This window comes from Gopherus flavomarginatus, chromosome 1 (assembly GCF_025201925.1).
Source record: "Gopherus flavomarginatus isolate rGopFla2 chromosome 1, rGopFla2.mat.asm, whole genome shotgun sequence".
In the NCBI taxonomy this organism is placed as follows: Eukaryota; Metazoa; Chordata; order Testudines; family Testudinidae; genus Gopherus; species Gopherus flavomarginatus.
This window is the reverse complement of record NC_066617.1, coordinates 45139569-45156833: the sequence shown is the minus strand read 5'-3', so window position 1 is coordinate 45156833 and position 17265 is coordinate 45139569. Positions and strand designations below refer to the sequence as shown.

Here is a 17265-nt window from a genome sequence, read left to right as displayed (position 1 = left end):
TTCTAAGCGCTTCATGCTGAGCCTTAGCATTAACTTATCTTTATGTCATCTCTGTTAGGTAAGTATCATCCCCATTTTACAAATGAGAAAACTGAGGCACAGAATGGTTAAGTTACCTTCCTAAAGTGAGACAGGAATAAAATCCAGGGATGAAAACCTGCCCCCACTGAAGTCAGTGAGAGTTTTGACACTGAGTTCAATGAGGCCAAGATGTCACCCAAACTCTCCTGACTTTCTGTCCTGTGCATTGAACCACAAGTAAATTCTTCCTTCAAACTAAGAGGCAGGATTGTCTGGCAGCTGCAGCCTATGCTGCATTGGGAACCACTACTATGTCTGGTTCCTGCAGAATAAAATGTTTAGAATGAAGAACAGCTAACAAGTCATTCTTCTCCTGAGCCAAAATTCCTAGGTAATCTGTGGTTACAAAGAGTTATTAGTTACTACAAGAAGTCTTACAGATACTGTGAACAGCTCAGAACCAAGCATCTTTTATGAAGGAAATTTGTTTTAGTTAACCAGCATATGGGAACTTAAGTGAAGAGAAAAAGGAGACACAGCTATATAATACATTTGCTGATTGTTAAATGCATTCAATAGTCATTTTTGAAAAAAAAAGTGCATAGGTCACTTTGGAGTTTTGAATTCCACTCTCAGTCTTGTTTTTGAGGAATTTATAATTTTGTCATTTTAATTTGCTTGATGCTGAAATTTTCCATTCAGCGCCCCACTCCAGAAAAATTTCTATTTGTTCCTCCCCACCAAACATTTTATTTAAATTGGTTTGGCCAGTTCTTTGTAGGGTTGTCAGCTTTCTATTTTCTGAAAACAGGGTACTACAGCAGGAGTGCCAGAACCTTCCCCTGCCCCACCTCTTCCCCCACGAGGCCCTGCCACCTGCTTCACCTCTTCTCTTGAGGCTCTGCCCCTTCTCCATCTCTTCCCCCAGCCCCCTACCTCCTGCTTGCTTCTCTCCCCTCCCCCATACTTCCTCATCACTCGATCCTCTCCACCTCCCTCCGCCATCTGGGCTCCCTCTGCTCTGGGGCCGAGCTTGGAGCTGCAGTCCCTGACTTGGAGCCCACCTGCCCATGAGATGCAGGTAGGAGGTGGCCCTGTCTGAGCACACCTGCAGTAACTGGACTTTTGGTGTCCCTACGCCTGACTGGACACTGTACAGGTCCCCTTTCAACTGGACTTTCTGGTTGAAAACCAGACACTGGACAACCTTTGTTCTTTGTTTTATGCTTGCTCACACACACACACACACACACACACCACCCTACCCAATAAACAAAATGAAATTTTACAAGCACCTAAGGCATGTTTTGACAAAATGCAGTAACTGATTTTTCAAGATACACAGTAGCTCATACAGTATATCAGAGGGCAGGATCAAGCGGTTATTCATTAGTTTTGATTAGTGACACCGGGTATTTTGGAGAGAGAAATTAATTGGCAGAGTTATTTAAAGTTTCAAAAAAAGATAATGCATTTAAAGTAACTATTTTTCATGCATGGGTTCCTACATGATAATAACTTATACTGTACTGTGCAAAAACTAAAATAGCACACATTATCCTGACATACTGTGTCAGCTCTAAAATTATATGCATTCTGTTAGGGCCTGACCTTGCATCACTGATGTCTAAGAGCAGAATTAGGTCCTTTATGCAGAATATTCTTATAAGGCAAAATTCATCAACTCAGAGTTAATGTCATTATTATACTATACTTATATCTTGCTGTGCATAGAGTGAAGCACAGATGGTAGGTTACATGATACATTGTTCTCATATCTCTTCAAATAACTAGATAAGTTATGAAGTTATTAAGTGGCAGTTTGAACTCTGTGCTTGGGAAAAATGAAGTGTTCATTAAATTGTACCAACATGAATAAAGACTTAAAAACTGTAACTAATGAGGCAATTCTATTCTCTGACAAACGTGAAAGTCTGCACTATGCATAACTGGTCAAGCTAATTACAGTGGTTTACTTTTGTCTGCTAGTTTGTAAATGATATTAGGTTTTTGAACTTTGGGTACATTCATGTTCAGATTGCAATTACTTCACTGACCTTATCCAAAAAGAACAGTATTGCTTTTTGCTGGTTCTCTTCATCTGCATTTAGTTTGTGTCTCCCAATGGAAGCAATCAGCTGTGTCTCTTGTTCTAGAAGTGCACAGAGGGCTGCTTTTCTTTCTGCTCCAGCGAAAGTGCTGTTAATGCGCTCAATCTCCTCCTGCCTCCATACTATATTCATTAAAAAAAAATATGGATTTTAAAACTTCTAAAAGTTTACCAGCTGGACATTTTTCTTTCACATTCTGTTAATGTGTATTTATTTTTCAATGTTTAATGCCAAACTTTCAGTTTCCTAATAAATGACTTGTACATTTTAAAGTTAGTTATGCACATTTTAATGCAAATTAAACAGCATAGAGATGGATCAAATTATGATATAGATATGCTATGTACATTCATCTCCCCAAAGTTGCCACCTTGTGCTCCACAATCTAAAATGTTATTAAGAAAAGATCCCTAGGCCTTACATTTGTGAAGAAAATCTTCAAAACATGAATCAAGTATAACTGAAAAAAATGAATTCTCCCTGAATTTGCAGAGAGCCTGAAACAATAGTTCTGAAAAGTGTGAACAATTCCGGTTCATTTCAATGAGGTATTAATGCAGATGTCCAATGAAAGTTTAAAAACCTATATTAACTGTTTCACTGCTGATCAAAGTATATAAGAAATCAGAAACCATATATTATGAACATCTGCCCAAGTTACCAGAAGTGATATCTCATTTTGGCATCATTAGTGTTGCTGCTTAGAGTCCTACAATTTCTGTTCAATCAATCAAGCCCAAGGAACCTAGGGACATCAAATACCCACTGAGGTGGAGTCAAGCCCAGACAATCCAGCAGAGTCCATGCATTTATTTGAATCCTTTTGAGAGGAAGCCACATCCAAGGAGTCCGCCAATGGAGCTCAGCTGAGGACTCATGATCCTGTTTTGAACATTTACAGAATATACTGTACAGTGGGCAGAGTTCCATTTGTGGGCAAATCTAGGTAAAATACCAATACTTCCTCCTTCTTCCCCTCCCCCCAATAGTTTGATCCCTGAACATAGATATTGTGCACCAAAATCATGAGATAAAACAACGACAGCATGTAAATCATATTGCACAGCTCAGAATCTGGACTTCTGACTCATAGAACCACATTATCAAGAAAACAAACAGTAGAAACCCAGGCAGCAAAATGTTAGAGCAACTGCAGCACTTGAATATACAAGCGAGGCAACTGTACTAACTTGTTTAAACAACTATTACATATATATATCTATATATCTATAAATAGATATATAAATATAGATCACAGGAATATTGGGCTGGATGGGACCTTGAGAGGGCATCTAGTCCAGCTCCTTGCACTGAGGCAGGACCAAGTGAGGTTAGATCAACCCTGACAGCTGTTTGTCCAACCTGGTCTTAAAAACCTCCAATGGTGGGGATTCCTCAATCTCCCTTGGAAGCCTATTCCAGTGCTTAATTATCCTTATAATTATAAAGTGTTTCCTAATAGCTAACCTAAATCTTCCCTGATGCAGATTAAGCCCATTACTTCTTGTCCTACACCCAGTGGACAAGGAAAACAATTGATCCTTGATCTCTTTATAACAGCCTTTAACATATATGAAGACTGTTATCAGATTCCCCCTCAAGTTGTCTTCTCTCAAGATTAAAGATGCTCAGGGTTTTTGTTTTTTTTAACTTTTTCTCATAGGTCAGGTTTTCTAAAGGTTTTATCATTTTTGTTGGTTTTCTATGAACTCTCTCCAATTTGTCCACATTATTCCTAGTGTAGCACCCAGAACTGGACACAACACTCCAGCTCTAGCCTCACCAGTGCCAAGTAAAGTGAGACTTTCACACAACACAGCTGTTAATATAGCCAGAATGATATTAGCCTTTTTTGCAACTACATCACATTGTTGACTCACATTCCATTTGTAATCCAATGTAACTCCCAGATCCTTTTCAGAAGTATTACCACCTATCCAATTATTCCCAATTTTGCAGTTGTGCATTTGAGTTTTCTTTCTTAAGGGAAGTACTTTGCACCTGTATTTACTGAATTTCAGACCATTTCTCTAATTTTTCAAGGTTGAGTTGAATTCTAGCACTGTCCTCCAAAGTATCTGCAACCCCTCCCAGGTGGGTGTCATGGGCAAATTTTATAAGTTCGCTCCACTGCAGTATTTAAGCAATTACTGAAAATACTGAATAGTATTGGACCTAGTTCAGACTCCTGCAAGACCCCACAAGACGTTTGTATGCAGTTTGACAGTGAACCATTGATATCTACTCTTTGATTAGTCTTTCAACCAGCTATGCACTCATCTTATAGTAATTTCTTCTAGACCACATTTCCCTAGGTTGCTTATGACAATATCATGTGTGTCTGTGCCAAAAGCCTTACTAAAATCAGGATATATCATGATTACAGTTTCCCTGCATCCCCCTCAGTAACCCTGTCAAAGAAGGAAATTAAGTTGCTTTGAAATGATTTATTCTTGACAAATGTAGGCTGGCTATTGCTTATAATCCTATTATCCTCTAGGTCCTTACAAACTGATTGTTTAAGAATTTGTTCCAGTATCTTTCCCGATATTGAAGTTAGGCAGGCTGGTGTATATTACCTGGTTCCTTTTTGTTCTCCTTTTTAAACACAGATACTAAGTTTGCCCTTCTCCTCTCCTCTGGGACCTCAACCGTTCTCCATGAGTTCACAAAGATTATTGCTAATTGGTTCCAAGTCTGTTTCAGATAGTTCCTTAAAGTAGCTTAGGATGAATTTCATCAGACCCTAGATATTCTTTTACCTCTTCTTTCCCTATTCTAGCTTGCGTTCCTTCCCCCTTGTGGTCAATATTACTTGTGTTAAATATGTGGTCATAGTTAACCTTTTTAGTGAAGGCTGAAGCAAAATAGGCATGGATAACCTCAAACTTCTTGATGTTACCCATTATTAGCTCTCCTTTCCTGCTAAGTAGTGGGCCTACACTTTCCTTTGCCTTTTTGCTGCTCCTAATATATTTATAGAACCTCTTCTTATTGCCTTGTATGTCCCATGCTAGGTGTAATATGCACATGAACATCTATCTTGGCTTGTTTTGTATTGCCCATTACCACAGTACATACATACATACACACACACACACACACACACACACTCTTATGAACTTCTTTCTGTTCCTAACAATATCATAACGTTTTAAAATGAGATAGTGACTTTTCTTTATGTATTATATAATCAATCTGGAATTTTCTTTGTGATTTTTTTTTTGCAAAGTTAAGAATTCTCTACATACATAAAACCTATTCCAAAACAGTTACACAACAAAGCATACATATGTCAAGAAAACAGTATAAAATGCATACTTACTGGGGGAAAAAAATCTAACATAATACCCTATCCCAGGAAAAAGCTGCAGAAAGAAAAGGTTTATTTACTTCTTATCTCCAGTTCCTTATGCTTTTTCATTTTAGAATATTTCAACTCATTGCCTTAAGGCTCCTTTTGCTATGGTTTTAATGCTAGGTTGCCTGACAAGTCCACAGTATCCCAAGATACTTCTAAGAGCAGCCATTTTAGTCAACAATAGCATTGCATAGCCCAAAGCTTCATATACCACAAGGAGGCAGCAATTTAAAAGACAAAACTAATAAATATAGTAAGCAAGGTTGTGTTTAAGAGACTAAAAGGTGTTTAGATACAGTTATTGGAATTGTCTAGATTCACCTATTGATTCACTGGGAATAGGCAACTTGTTTAAAAATGGACCTTGTAGTGTAACTGCTTTACAGATACTGAGGAATCGCCAGTCTTTAACTATTCCCATATACCCATTTTACATTTTAATAATAAAATTGCCTTACTAAAATATTATATATATTATATAAAATAGAGCTTGTTTACTATCCAGGCTCAAAAAACAAACAAAAACTGACAACACTTCTAGCCAGTTTTGGCTAACTCTGTAACAAACCACCCCTGTTGTGATCACTAGCAATGCCCTTCACAGATCTTTAGAGGACAGTAATCTCATTCCATTACTGTCACAGTGATTTAGCTTGTATAGTCTGCTGACACTGTAAGAATGTGAAAGTTCTTCTAGCTGCAGGTAGAGAAAAAAGTGGTTCCTAGAATCTGTAAGCTCTGTTATGAGGTGAATGACTGCAGGTCACTGTATAGAGAAGCAACTAGTCAACAAACAAACAACAAAAGCAAACAGTCAATAATTTATATAATGAGTGATTTCTTTCCAACATACGATGCTAAAGACATTTCAAGTAACGAAATTTTGTTTTACATTGTTTGTACTGGCACAAACTTCTTGTGTTACTTAGATACTATATTCCTCAACCTGCACAGCTAAGGATTTTATTTATGAACCAGATGGTATTTTAACTAAACAAAAGAAACACTTATATAACCACAAGTTTCAAATCTAAAAATAGAAAGACTCATTCTGGATTTCAACTCTGATCTTTGTTGGTTCTATCTCAAATAAGCCTCTTAAAAGAAAACCAAGTGGACTGGGTCACACTGCTAATTAAGAAACATGTTTTAAAATAAATCCTATGGGGCTCCAGATTCCAAACATAAGCACTAACAATAAATGGCCAAGCTTTTCAAAATGACTTGCGATTTTGGAGTCCTCAATTTTTAGGTACCTAACCTGTCACACATCTTTCAGAAGCCTGGTTTAGGAAAGTGCTGCATACTCACACTCTCAAAATTAGGCCACTTGAAGGTCTCACATTGGCTGCCCTCAAAACACCCACAATCACTAGTCATTTTTGAAAATTGTGGTCAATAAACTCAATACTACTTGGCATTTGAACTGCAGTTTATCCTTTCAGATTCTTGAAGTGTGGCAGAATCAGTGAAACAGATGCAAATAGAACTACAGAGTTTTTAGCTCTCTATTTTGAGTTCAGTTCACTAGACAATGCAGTCCCCATCACCGCTTGAGCCACAGAAGTAATGTTATCAGAGGCCACCAATGGACCACAACATTCTTATTCAATGTGAGAAATTTTAGAGGAATTCCTGTACTTTCATTATATGACAACACTTGCACAAGGCCAGTTTTTAGATATTGATTTTCTTCAGAAAGGTATGCACTGATATTCTCAGTGTAATATCTGTATGTTCAGGTCATTCTCCTATTGCTGTTATAGCAGGTATCTCTCTGCAGCACCTACTTCATGTTATTTCAAGGGAAAGTTATAAAGGTCTTATCTATATTAGAAGATATGATTCATTTCAGTGGGGGATACAAGTCAGAAGACTCACGTGCAGTATACTAAGAACAAGTTCAGTAAATCATCAGAGGGAAATAAAAGAGGAGAGGAGAGAAAAAATAAGATTAAAAGGACATCAGAGGATGAGAGAAGATGAAGGAAATGTGTATGTTGTCTTTTGAGTTTTGGCTAAAATATTACAAACCTCTGTGGCAGTTAATTCTGAACTATGGACATTAAATCTGCATTTTGTATGGATTTATTTTCAGCTATTTAAGTGCATCACAGTTATGTTAACCTTATTGCATTACAAACAAACTAACAACAAAATTTCCAGTTCTTCCACCTGGAGTTAGCAATAGAAATGGATGAAGACAACAGTAAATCTATCAGATAGCACAATTATCAGCTGTATTTGGTAACCTGATTACTTCCTAATATGAAACAGAAAATATTTGGCTGCTAGATAGTAATTTACTTTTAAAAGTCCTTCATTTTTAAAGTACTTCCATTGCAAATTGAAAAAAGTAATGGAAACATTTCCACTGACATCAGGGTTCTGTAAAAGTTTATTTTTAACAAAACCTACATTTGAGGTCTGGGACAATTTTAGAATGCCTCTAAGAAAAACTTACATTCTAAAGCATGGTAAAGTAGTTCAAAGTCTTCCTTTGTTTTAGGATTCAATCTTCGCTCATGCTCTCTTCTCAGTCTTTCTTCCTTCTCTCTTTTTTTCCTTAACTCTTCTTGTGCCTCCCATTCTAATCGCAACCTTTTTTCTTTTCTTAATTTCTGTACAACATTTATGGCATGCCATCGTCGGAAATATGTCTGTAATACTATTACCTAAATAGAGTATAAAACAGATGAATAATTATCCATTTAAAGTACAATGCCAGAAATTTTGTTTTCAGTAGAAGAGAAATTTGTTAGAAATTACAGTTTTGTTTAAAATGTACAAAAACTAAATCATGACTTTAATTGTACTCCGACCAAGGTACATGGTAGTTCTGTTATTGACTTCAGTAAGAGCACAATTGGGCCCAAGTGTACAACTGACCATCTAGCTTTAAGTTATCAAATATATGCCTGACTTGTGATTATAAAAAATGGCTCTCTCATGATTTTACCTCAAATTCCTCCTCAAAACTCTCCTTTGCCACGCCAAGATGCCTACAAAAAACTTGCCAAGAATTAGGCCGCTGGTATGCTGAAACCACTGCCTACTATATTGACCAATACTGTCTCATTGTTTCCCTGTACTCCCTCATGTGTCTGTATCGCTCTGTTGTCTTATACATAGATTGTAAGCTCTGAGGCAGGGACTTTTTGTACTGTGTTTGTACAGTGTTTGTACAGTGCGTAGCACAATGGGGTCCTGATCCATGACTATGGCTCTTACGTGCTACAGTAATACAAATAATAATATATAAAAATGTGCAATAGCATGTACAATGGGTACAACTTAGGTAAATATACTTGAAAATCTGGCCTTTTACACTTTGAGAGAAAGTGAAAATTTAATGGAAAATCAACTATTTTTTGTTTGTGAACTAGTGGTTGAAGTGAGACTACCAAGGCTATGTTCAGGGTATTAAAGTAAGAGAGCAGACCTGGTTGTTGATACACAACCTTTTAAAATTCTCTTTGCATTTCTTAATGTACTTCCTTAATGCATGCAAAAAAATCTCACAATGCAGCCACCACCATCAGTTTGGGTAAACAGATTTGCCATGACAGATGGGGACAGACAGTAGAGGATAGAGTTTGCTGCTGAAGATCTCCGAAAGTAAAGAAGTTCTTGGTGCAAATATCAGTCTAAGGCAGGGATCGGCAACCATTGGCACGTGGCCCATCAGAGAAATCCACAGGTGGGCCGGGATTGTTTGTTTGTTTGTTTGTTTGTTTACCTGCAGTGTCCACAGGTTCAGCCGATGGCAGCTCCCGCTGGCCGCAGTTTGTTGTTCCATGCCAATAGGAGCTGTGGGAAGCAGCGTGGACCGAGGGATGTGCTGGCCATCACTTCCCGCAGCTCCCATTGGCCTGGAATGGCGAACCAAGGCCAGTGGGAGCTGCAATCGGCCAAACCTGCGGAAGCTGGAGGTAAACGAACTGTCCCAGCCCGCCAGTGGATTTCGCTGATGGGCCGCGTGCCAAAGATTGCCGATCCTTGGTCTAAGGAGACCATTCAGTCGACCCAAAGAGACAAAAACTGGCAAACTGAAGCTGACACCTGTGCACCTAAGGAAACATGCAGTCAGCCTGGGGAAGGGATTAGGGACATGGACTTTGGCTCTAAATGTGATAACTAGTTTGCGGATAGACGACAAGAACTTGCAGCACAAGGGGACCTGCAACTAGACTAAGAACATAAATCCTAAGGAGTCTCTCAGCAGATTCCACTACATCATGTAAATCCACAGGACTGCTCACCCAGTTCAGCTTCCCCTCAATGAATAAACAAAATTTATTGTAGAGTAGATACATTGTAAGGGTTTTTCAAGTACAACGCTGTAGTATCTTTTTGTTTGTTCTTATGCATACAATTTGCCTAACTAAAGAAACTTTATGAGAAGGTTTTGAGGAAATGAAAACATGTTTAGACAAACTTCTAAACATCGCAGTTGGGATGTCACTCATTCTGAGAGAGAAACCACAAAGTCTACAGATCAAATTTCTCAAGATGTGCAGTAACTAATGATTATTTCAATGTTGTTAAAATATAAGGCTGATAACACTGTAAATTAGCAGATACATGCTCTCTCCCTATCCCACTGGCAATCATAAAGTTTAAAGATTAAAAGGCATTTTTGCCATTCATCGTTAAACACATTCTTTGAACACTTATCCCATCATATGTATAATGTGTTGCTTTACAGATAAATGGAAAAGAACTTACTGCATCAAGTCTTTGTTTATGATATTCTTCTGCTGTAAGATATGTTCTTGGTTCTATTAGCTTGTCAGTCATGTTTGACACATACAGGTCAATTTTAGTCATCTGTGTGGAGGTTGTATTTCTAGTCTGTTGGCACTTATTTTTCTCCACAACAGTCTGGAACAAAAATATAGTTTATGTTAAAATAGGACATCATAACAATCCTATACTGAAGATTTTTGTATTTTTTTCAATTAAACTGAAAGTTGGCTACTTAAAATCATGCAAGTTAATCTCATTAACTATTTGTTTTTAAGGTAAACTGCTTATTTTGATATATATTTCCAATTTATGTTCAATTATTTCTCCAGTCAGCTTAATTTCTGACAACAATGTCAATATTCTATTCTGCTTAGCAAAAAATGTTCTAAGTGAAAGACTGTGAAAATATTACCTGTGTCTCCCTGCAAAATACTTGAATTCCTTTGTCACATCGTTTTTTGGGTACTGTTTGTGATCCTGCATTATGAAATTCCACACCTGTTACCCTATGCTTAAATCCTCCCAGAAATGGTTTACGATAGGTAGGCCTTTCAATCTCTACTGCTACATCTTGGAATGTGTCAGAATCTGTTCACATATAAAAATCATAGATACAATTGTATACTAGTCTGTAAGTAATCTGATAACAATTTGACACAAATATTAATACATATTTGAAAAACTCTGTTGACCTGTTTGCACTCTCACAGTTATGACATCAGGCATGTTGTAGTCCTGCTGCAATTTAATTGCTTTGATTGGGTACTGTTCTGGATCAAGAGAGAACATCTCAATCTGGATAGTGCCATGAGGCCTAACTCCAATATCCATTAGAGTCTCACTATCCTCAATTAGCCTCCCTAAAAGAAAAAAAAATTAACAATGTAAGGTGTTCTTCTCTAATAAATGAGGATACAGTTAAGAATTTTCCTCAGGAAAAAATAAAAACTACAGATGATTTTAGTGAAACATATAAAAGAATAATCATGGTGTTTTCAGCCAGTTTGATGCTGACTTTAGGGAAAGTTTGTGGTACTTCTGCCCCAAAAGATGTCAGATGTAGCACTCTTACCATCACACAAAGAGAAAAAAATCATTCATATTCACTTTCTAGAAAAAACATCACAGCAATTTCAAGTATTTACTTATCTTATTTGTTAACATTAAATACATCTGAAATTCTAGCTTTTACATTTAGTTATTCTTTGCCTGCCTTGAGGATTTAATGTATTAGTAAAAACTCTGCTGAATGACTTTTAATACATTTTAGTTTTAATATGAAAACTAAAAATAAAATTTCTGGGTTACACAGATAACCAAACATGACAGCACCTGTATTCTAAAACATATTGAGAATGCCCTCACTCCAGTCCCCGATGATTAAAATTTGGTGGCTAGATTCACCAGCTGGAAAGGTAAAAGCAGACAGAATTCCATGGGATTTAAGCACTTCAGAATATTCTACCCAGAAGCAATACGTTTTCAAGTTTCTTGTGACTTTGGCTGCCCAACTTAAGATACTTTACAGGCTATGTGCTCAGCACTTTCTCAAAGGTGTCTCCAGTTGGGCAGCCAACAACTGAGACACACAAACTAACTAGACACTTTTGAAAATCTTGGACATGGTATTTTCTATTTAAAATTTCTGTTTACAAACTTGCTAATGTTTGTGCAGAATTGCTGTGTGTGCACAATAAACAAACTGGCCAGAAACCTGAAATACACTGGATATTCTGCTGCAGACCTCTGGTTTAAACACTATAACGCAGATTAAAATTAATGAAAGATTGTATCAATGTACTTGAAATGGTTCATATTTCTTTAATGGAAAGATGTTACTAAAATACATGAAATTGAGCCCTGGGTCTGTTAGACAAGGTGTTTGAAATGCCACTGTAACAGGTTTGAAAAGCCTAGCCTGCCAATTCCATTGCTGCCCAGCATTGAGCCACTCTGTGCTGCTTTTTGGTCATCTCTGCTCCTGCAGATCCTCCATGAAAAAAGAAGGAAAGGAAAGGAAAGGAAAGGAAGAAAGAAAGAAAACTGACTCAAGCAGCAGTTATAAGAAAAAGATGCCAGGAAAACCACCTTCTCTGTGTCAATGCTATAAAGGAAAAAATTAAGGACAGTAATTTTCCAGAGCAGCCTCTACCACTTCGATCTTACCATTTTCTAGTTCCCGTAACCACAAAACACCAGCTGTTTCCTTTCTAGTCCTACCTAGCTCTCTGCTACTAAATCAGACATGCTCTAAGATTTCACTTACTCTAAGTTTTCTGAAGTAGAAAAAAAAGGGTCTGGAACTTTCCAAGTTTGGTGTCCACCCTGAGGTAATATTTTTGTGAAATGTTTAAGGAAAATAACTGGACTATAATAAGACACGTTTTCATCATTAGAAAACTATTAAGATTTTGTTTGGTTTATCAATAAAAAATGTTTGAAGTGTGGTTCTCCTGTGAGGAGTTGATGTAAAAATGCAACTTCTTATTCAACAGACCTGTTCCCTGTGCATTCAGAGATATATCTACTGACTGAAATAAATGTTTACTGCTTTTTGTCATCCAGAGACGAAGCCCTTAAATGAGTGTGAGCTGAATCCTATTCCTCCAGGGGTAAAATCTTTCTGGGGGTAATTACATTGATTTCAATGATCTGACATCAGGCCTGTTAAATTTACTATATGCCAGCAATACATTTCTACTAAGAGTACAAAATAAGATCCTGATCCTGCAGTTGGAGCCACATGATCAGACTCCTTTACTCATGTGGAGCCCCACAGAAGTCTACCTTTGATGATCCAATTGCAGGATCGGGGCCTAACCATTTATTATTTTTAATAGGGCTGAAGAACAAAGGAAGCTTTTAATATATCCGTTACACGTACCTTGAAACATGACCTGTAAGACATCCTGTGGTACTTTTAGCTGTGACGCAAAGCAATGCTTGAGCATCCCTACAGTTTGGTCAATGTTAAAAGCCATTGTGATCTTCTGGATATCAGGAACCAACATGATTTTAACTGAGGAAAATAAACAGAGATGCCAATTCCTGTTATATTAATTAAAGGATTATAAATATCCTTTTATTTAGATTGAAAAACTGCATCTCAGCTCTTGCAATATCCATAAAGCACTTGTCTCTCCTCCATCCATATATGCTGCATGTGCATAACAGTGTACATTTTATATCTATATATAAGAAATACATTTATATTATAAATGTTATATTTAAAATGATTTACACCTAAATTATAAAATGTAAACAAATCAGAATGTAAAACATAACAATGGCTGCACTATGTGATCTTGAATGCTAATACGACAGAACTGCTCAGTTTATTTTGTAGTTCTCAATAAAGAGAACATTCTAAACAGAGAAACAGGGATCAATATATAAAACACCTTTCATTTATTCTACACTTTGCCACCGCATTAGGAGTAAAATATTACTTTAATCGGTTTGTTTGGTGTTCCAGCAAGTGGATATGGTGGAACACAATTTTTATTAATATAATATGGTTAAAGTTGATTTTTCCATCAAAAATACCAAATATTGGCCGGAGTCCATGTTGCCTCAATAAGGTGATGAGAAAAAGCCAAGAAACAGTTGGCAAGTTGTGAATAAATATGGTAAGACAGCTTTTGTAAAAAGATGGCAGTAACAACCAATTTTTATGAGTGGCAAATTTTATACCTGTTGCTGTAGCATTTGTCATCACTTCTGGCAATGACCTCTCAGATTCCAAAGCCTCTAGCTGCACCCTATCTAAGTTGTATGTTTCAGCTGCTAACAACTTAGCAAATGTTTCTGTAGTAATTTGAGAAATTTCTTCAGTTATTTCAGTTAATGGAGCAGTTGGCTCAGATACACCTTGTTCACCTTTTTCAAGCAATTCTTCTTGATTACCCCCAGCAAGATCATTTTCCTGTTCAAGAACTGGTTCCTGCCCTTCTATACTTGTCTGTTCTTGCTCCTCAAGAGCTGGTTCCTGCCCTTCTATCCTTGTCTGCTCTTGTTCTTCAAGAGCTGGTTCCTGCCCTTGAGGCTCTGAAGCGGGTTCCTGCTCTGGTTCCTGCCCATGAGGTTCTGGAGCAGGTTCCTGCTCTGGTTCCTGCCCGAGAGCCTCTGGAGCTGGCTCCTGCTCCTTCTGTAGTCCATCCTCATTTGATTGTGATGCATCTGTTCTTGTTTTCAGAAGAACTGATGCCTCTGCAGTGCTAATGTGATCAGTCTCTGTATTGTCTTCTGCTTGTGGCTTTATGTGCGTGTGTTCCATCATTTGCTTTTCAGTGTCTGATGCTTCAGTTTTATCTACTTCACTGTTGCTATCCACCACCTTCTCTGGATCAGCCATTTTCCTGAAATTTAAGATTACCTATTTTTAAGCTTGTTGCATGAATAAGCATAATAATTCAAAAACTTTTTTATTTACTTCAGAATTACATAGTGGTGCCTATCACCAAGCATATGGGTACTTTCAATCACCAAACACAGCCAGCCCTGCCACCCTTCCCCTCCCAACACCAGCAGGGGTCCCGGGCCATGGCCGCAGCCCAGCTCCCCCCTTCCCTACACCAGAAGTCCCAGGCCGCGTGGCACAGCCTGGCCCAACCCTCCCCTGCAGGGCCCCGGGCCACCTTCCCCAGCACCCACAGACCATCCCCCCTGCTTCTGAGCACTGATGGCCCCGCCATCCAAGCTTTAGTTACAGGTATTTTTAGTAAAATTCATGGACAGGTCATGGCATACACGTAAGAGCCGGAGTGGGGCCATGACGCTGCTTCCGGGAATCGTGTGGGCCGGCTCCTGACCCTGCTCCCCAGCTGGAGTGCTGGAGCAGGGCAAGCTCCAGGCCCCATTCCCCAGCGGGAGTTCGAGGGCCATCTTAAAATGGCTGGCGGGCAGGATCCGGCCCATGGGCTGTAGTTTGCCCACCCCTGATCTAGACCATTCCTGACAGGTATTTGTCTAACCTGCTATTAAAAATCTCCGAAGATGGAGATTCCACAACCTCCATAGGCAATTTATTTCAGTGCTTAATCACCCTGACAGTTAGAAAGTTTTTCCTAATGTCCAGCCTAAACCTCCCTTGCTGCAATTTAAGCCCATTGCTTCTTGTCCTATCCTCAGAGATTAAGAACAATTCTTCTCCCTCCTCCCTGTAACAACTTTTAATGTACTTGAAAACTGTTATTATGTCTCCTCTCAGTCTTCTCTTTTCCAGACTAAACAAACCCAGTTTTTTCAATCTTCCCTCATAGGTCATGTTTTCTAGACTTTTAATCATTTTTGTTGCTCTTTCTCCAATTTGTCCACATCTTTCCTGAAACATGGCACCCAGAACAGGACTCAACACTCCAGTTGAGGCCTAATCAGCACAGAGTAGATCATAGCCTAGCCATTAGTTGGTAAATTTCCCTCCCCTACAATGAAGACCTCACAGAGCAAATTTCACTAGAGATGGCAGCCGCTTATAATTTCCTTCTCTGATACTCAACCCACGATGTGGGCCAAGTGAACCTGAATCCTGTCTATTTTCATAGCAAAATATGTAAAAAACACCTTATGGTAAGAGAGCCAAGGGAACTAATGCAAGCTGGAGTCACCCTTTTGGAGAGTGTTCAGTCAGTGAGACCTTGCGAATAGGCCTAAGGCAAAGGAACATCTCTTTTGCATCTGTTACGTGCACAGCACAGGAACATTCTCTGTGCTACAGTGGAAGGAGCTCAGAGTGACTTTCCCAACAGCTGTGCTCTTGCCTCACTATCAGCCTCAGTGGATCTGCAGGGGTGTGCCAGGCTCCTGCTGTGGAATCTGAGGACATTTTGATACAGTGTCACGGTAGGTTGATGCTCAATGGACAGTCACTGTACCAAGCTCATGCAACAGGATGCCAATGCACCCTCGTGTTGCCTCTGCACCTCTCCCTTGCCATCATGCAGTTGAGATTTCCCCACCAAGCCCAGAACATGGTTTTATTCGGGCACTGGGACTGCGGGCTGTGACCCCTATTACACTGCCCTCGATCAGCAGCTGATGAAGTACATCCCCCAAAATGCACCACAGGGCCTACAGCTCCCAGAATGCACCGCAGCCCCCGACGCCCACAGAGCCCTGTCTACATTTACAGGTAGAGCAGTTAGACTCTAACTCCCTGCATGCACTGCTCCGCTCCGCCTCCTAAGCTCCTACTGCGGGAGGAGCGCACGGCATGCTGGGAACTGTAGGCGCTGACCTCCTCCTTTTGTACGCGTAGCGCTTCCCTCAGCGGCTCCGCTCCTCTATGCCGGCTGCCGGCGCCGCGCGATTCCCTCACCCGGGACTGGTTTACACCCCGACTCGAGGCCCCTTTACCTCAGCCCCGCTTCCCGAACAAACCACCTCTCTCCCCCAGCAGTCTTGAGCACCGCTCGGGTGTCGTTGTAGCCATGGCAACCTGGAACTCCACACGTTCTCGCGAGATCTAGGGCGGAGGGGAAGGAAATGAGAGGGGTGGGGCGCACAGGCTGGGGCTAAGTGAGAGCTGGTAGGGCGGAGGGGAGTCTTCTACTCGGGCTGGATCCGGTTTGACACCAGCTCGCGCTATGCTGGGGGCTGCTGCGTCTGAGATCTGCACCAGCTTCTCGTCACTAACACAAAGGGGAGACTAGGGGTTGCAAAACGCCGGGGCTCGCTCCTGGAGCCCAGCGAGCCTCTTGCTAAATACGGCGCTGGTCACCTGCACTGAACCGTAAGCCAGGTGCGTGCTGCTGTGTGAGCAGCATTCGTGATTAGTTACGCAATTTAGATTCAAGTGGCGTTTGAAGAACACGTAGAGATGCAAGTGCGCACCTCGTTTGCGTGAGTTGTATTCATTCCTGCGCGCAGAACTTATAATTGTGCATGCACATTTTTGAAAATGCGACCTTTCATCAGATGTCACTTCACCGTTATACATAGAACCTGCTCTGACGCTTATCAAAAAAGTAAATGTATTATCTGAATGAGCCCACAAATAGTGCATGTAACCTAAATGACACATAT

At 39.6% G+C, this 17265-nt stretch overlaps 1 protein-coding gene across 2 annotated transcripts in view; it reads right to left on the bottom strand.

The window, feature by feature from the left end:
- Positions 1 to 16719, bottom strand: part of IQUB (IQ motif and ubiquitin domain containing) — a 46568-nt gene extending 29849 nt beyond the window's left edge. The window contains exons 1-8 of one of the 2 annotated variants that reach the window (XM_050936123.1): positions 16597 to 16719; positions 13936 to 14600; positions 13127 to 13261; positions 10935 to 11102; positions 10655 to 10830; positions 10222 to 10377; positions 7958 to 8168; positions 2079 to 2254 (exon numbers count right to left, since the gene is read on the bottom strand). In XM_050936123.1, the coding sequence (XP_050792080.1) occupies positions 2079 to 2254; positions 7958 to 8168; positions 10222 to 10377; positions 10655 to 10830; positions 10935 to 11102; positions 13127 to 13261; positions 13936 to 14596 (1683 nt within the window). In that variant the 5' untranslated portion in view covers positions 14597 to 14600; positions 16597 to 16719. The remainder of the gene's footprint in view (positions 1 to 2078; positions 2255 to 7957; positions 8169 to 10221; positions 10378 to 10654; positions 10831 to 10934; positions 11103 to 13126; positions 13262 to 13935; positions 14601 to 16596) is intronic. The other variant, XM_050936124.1, reaches the window with a different exon arrangement.
- Between the last annotated feature and the right edge of the window lie 546 nt (positions 16720 to 17265).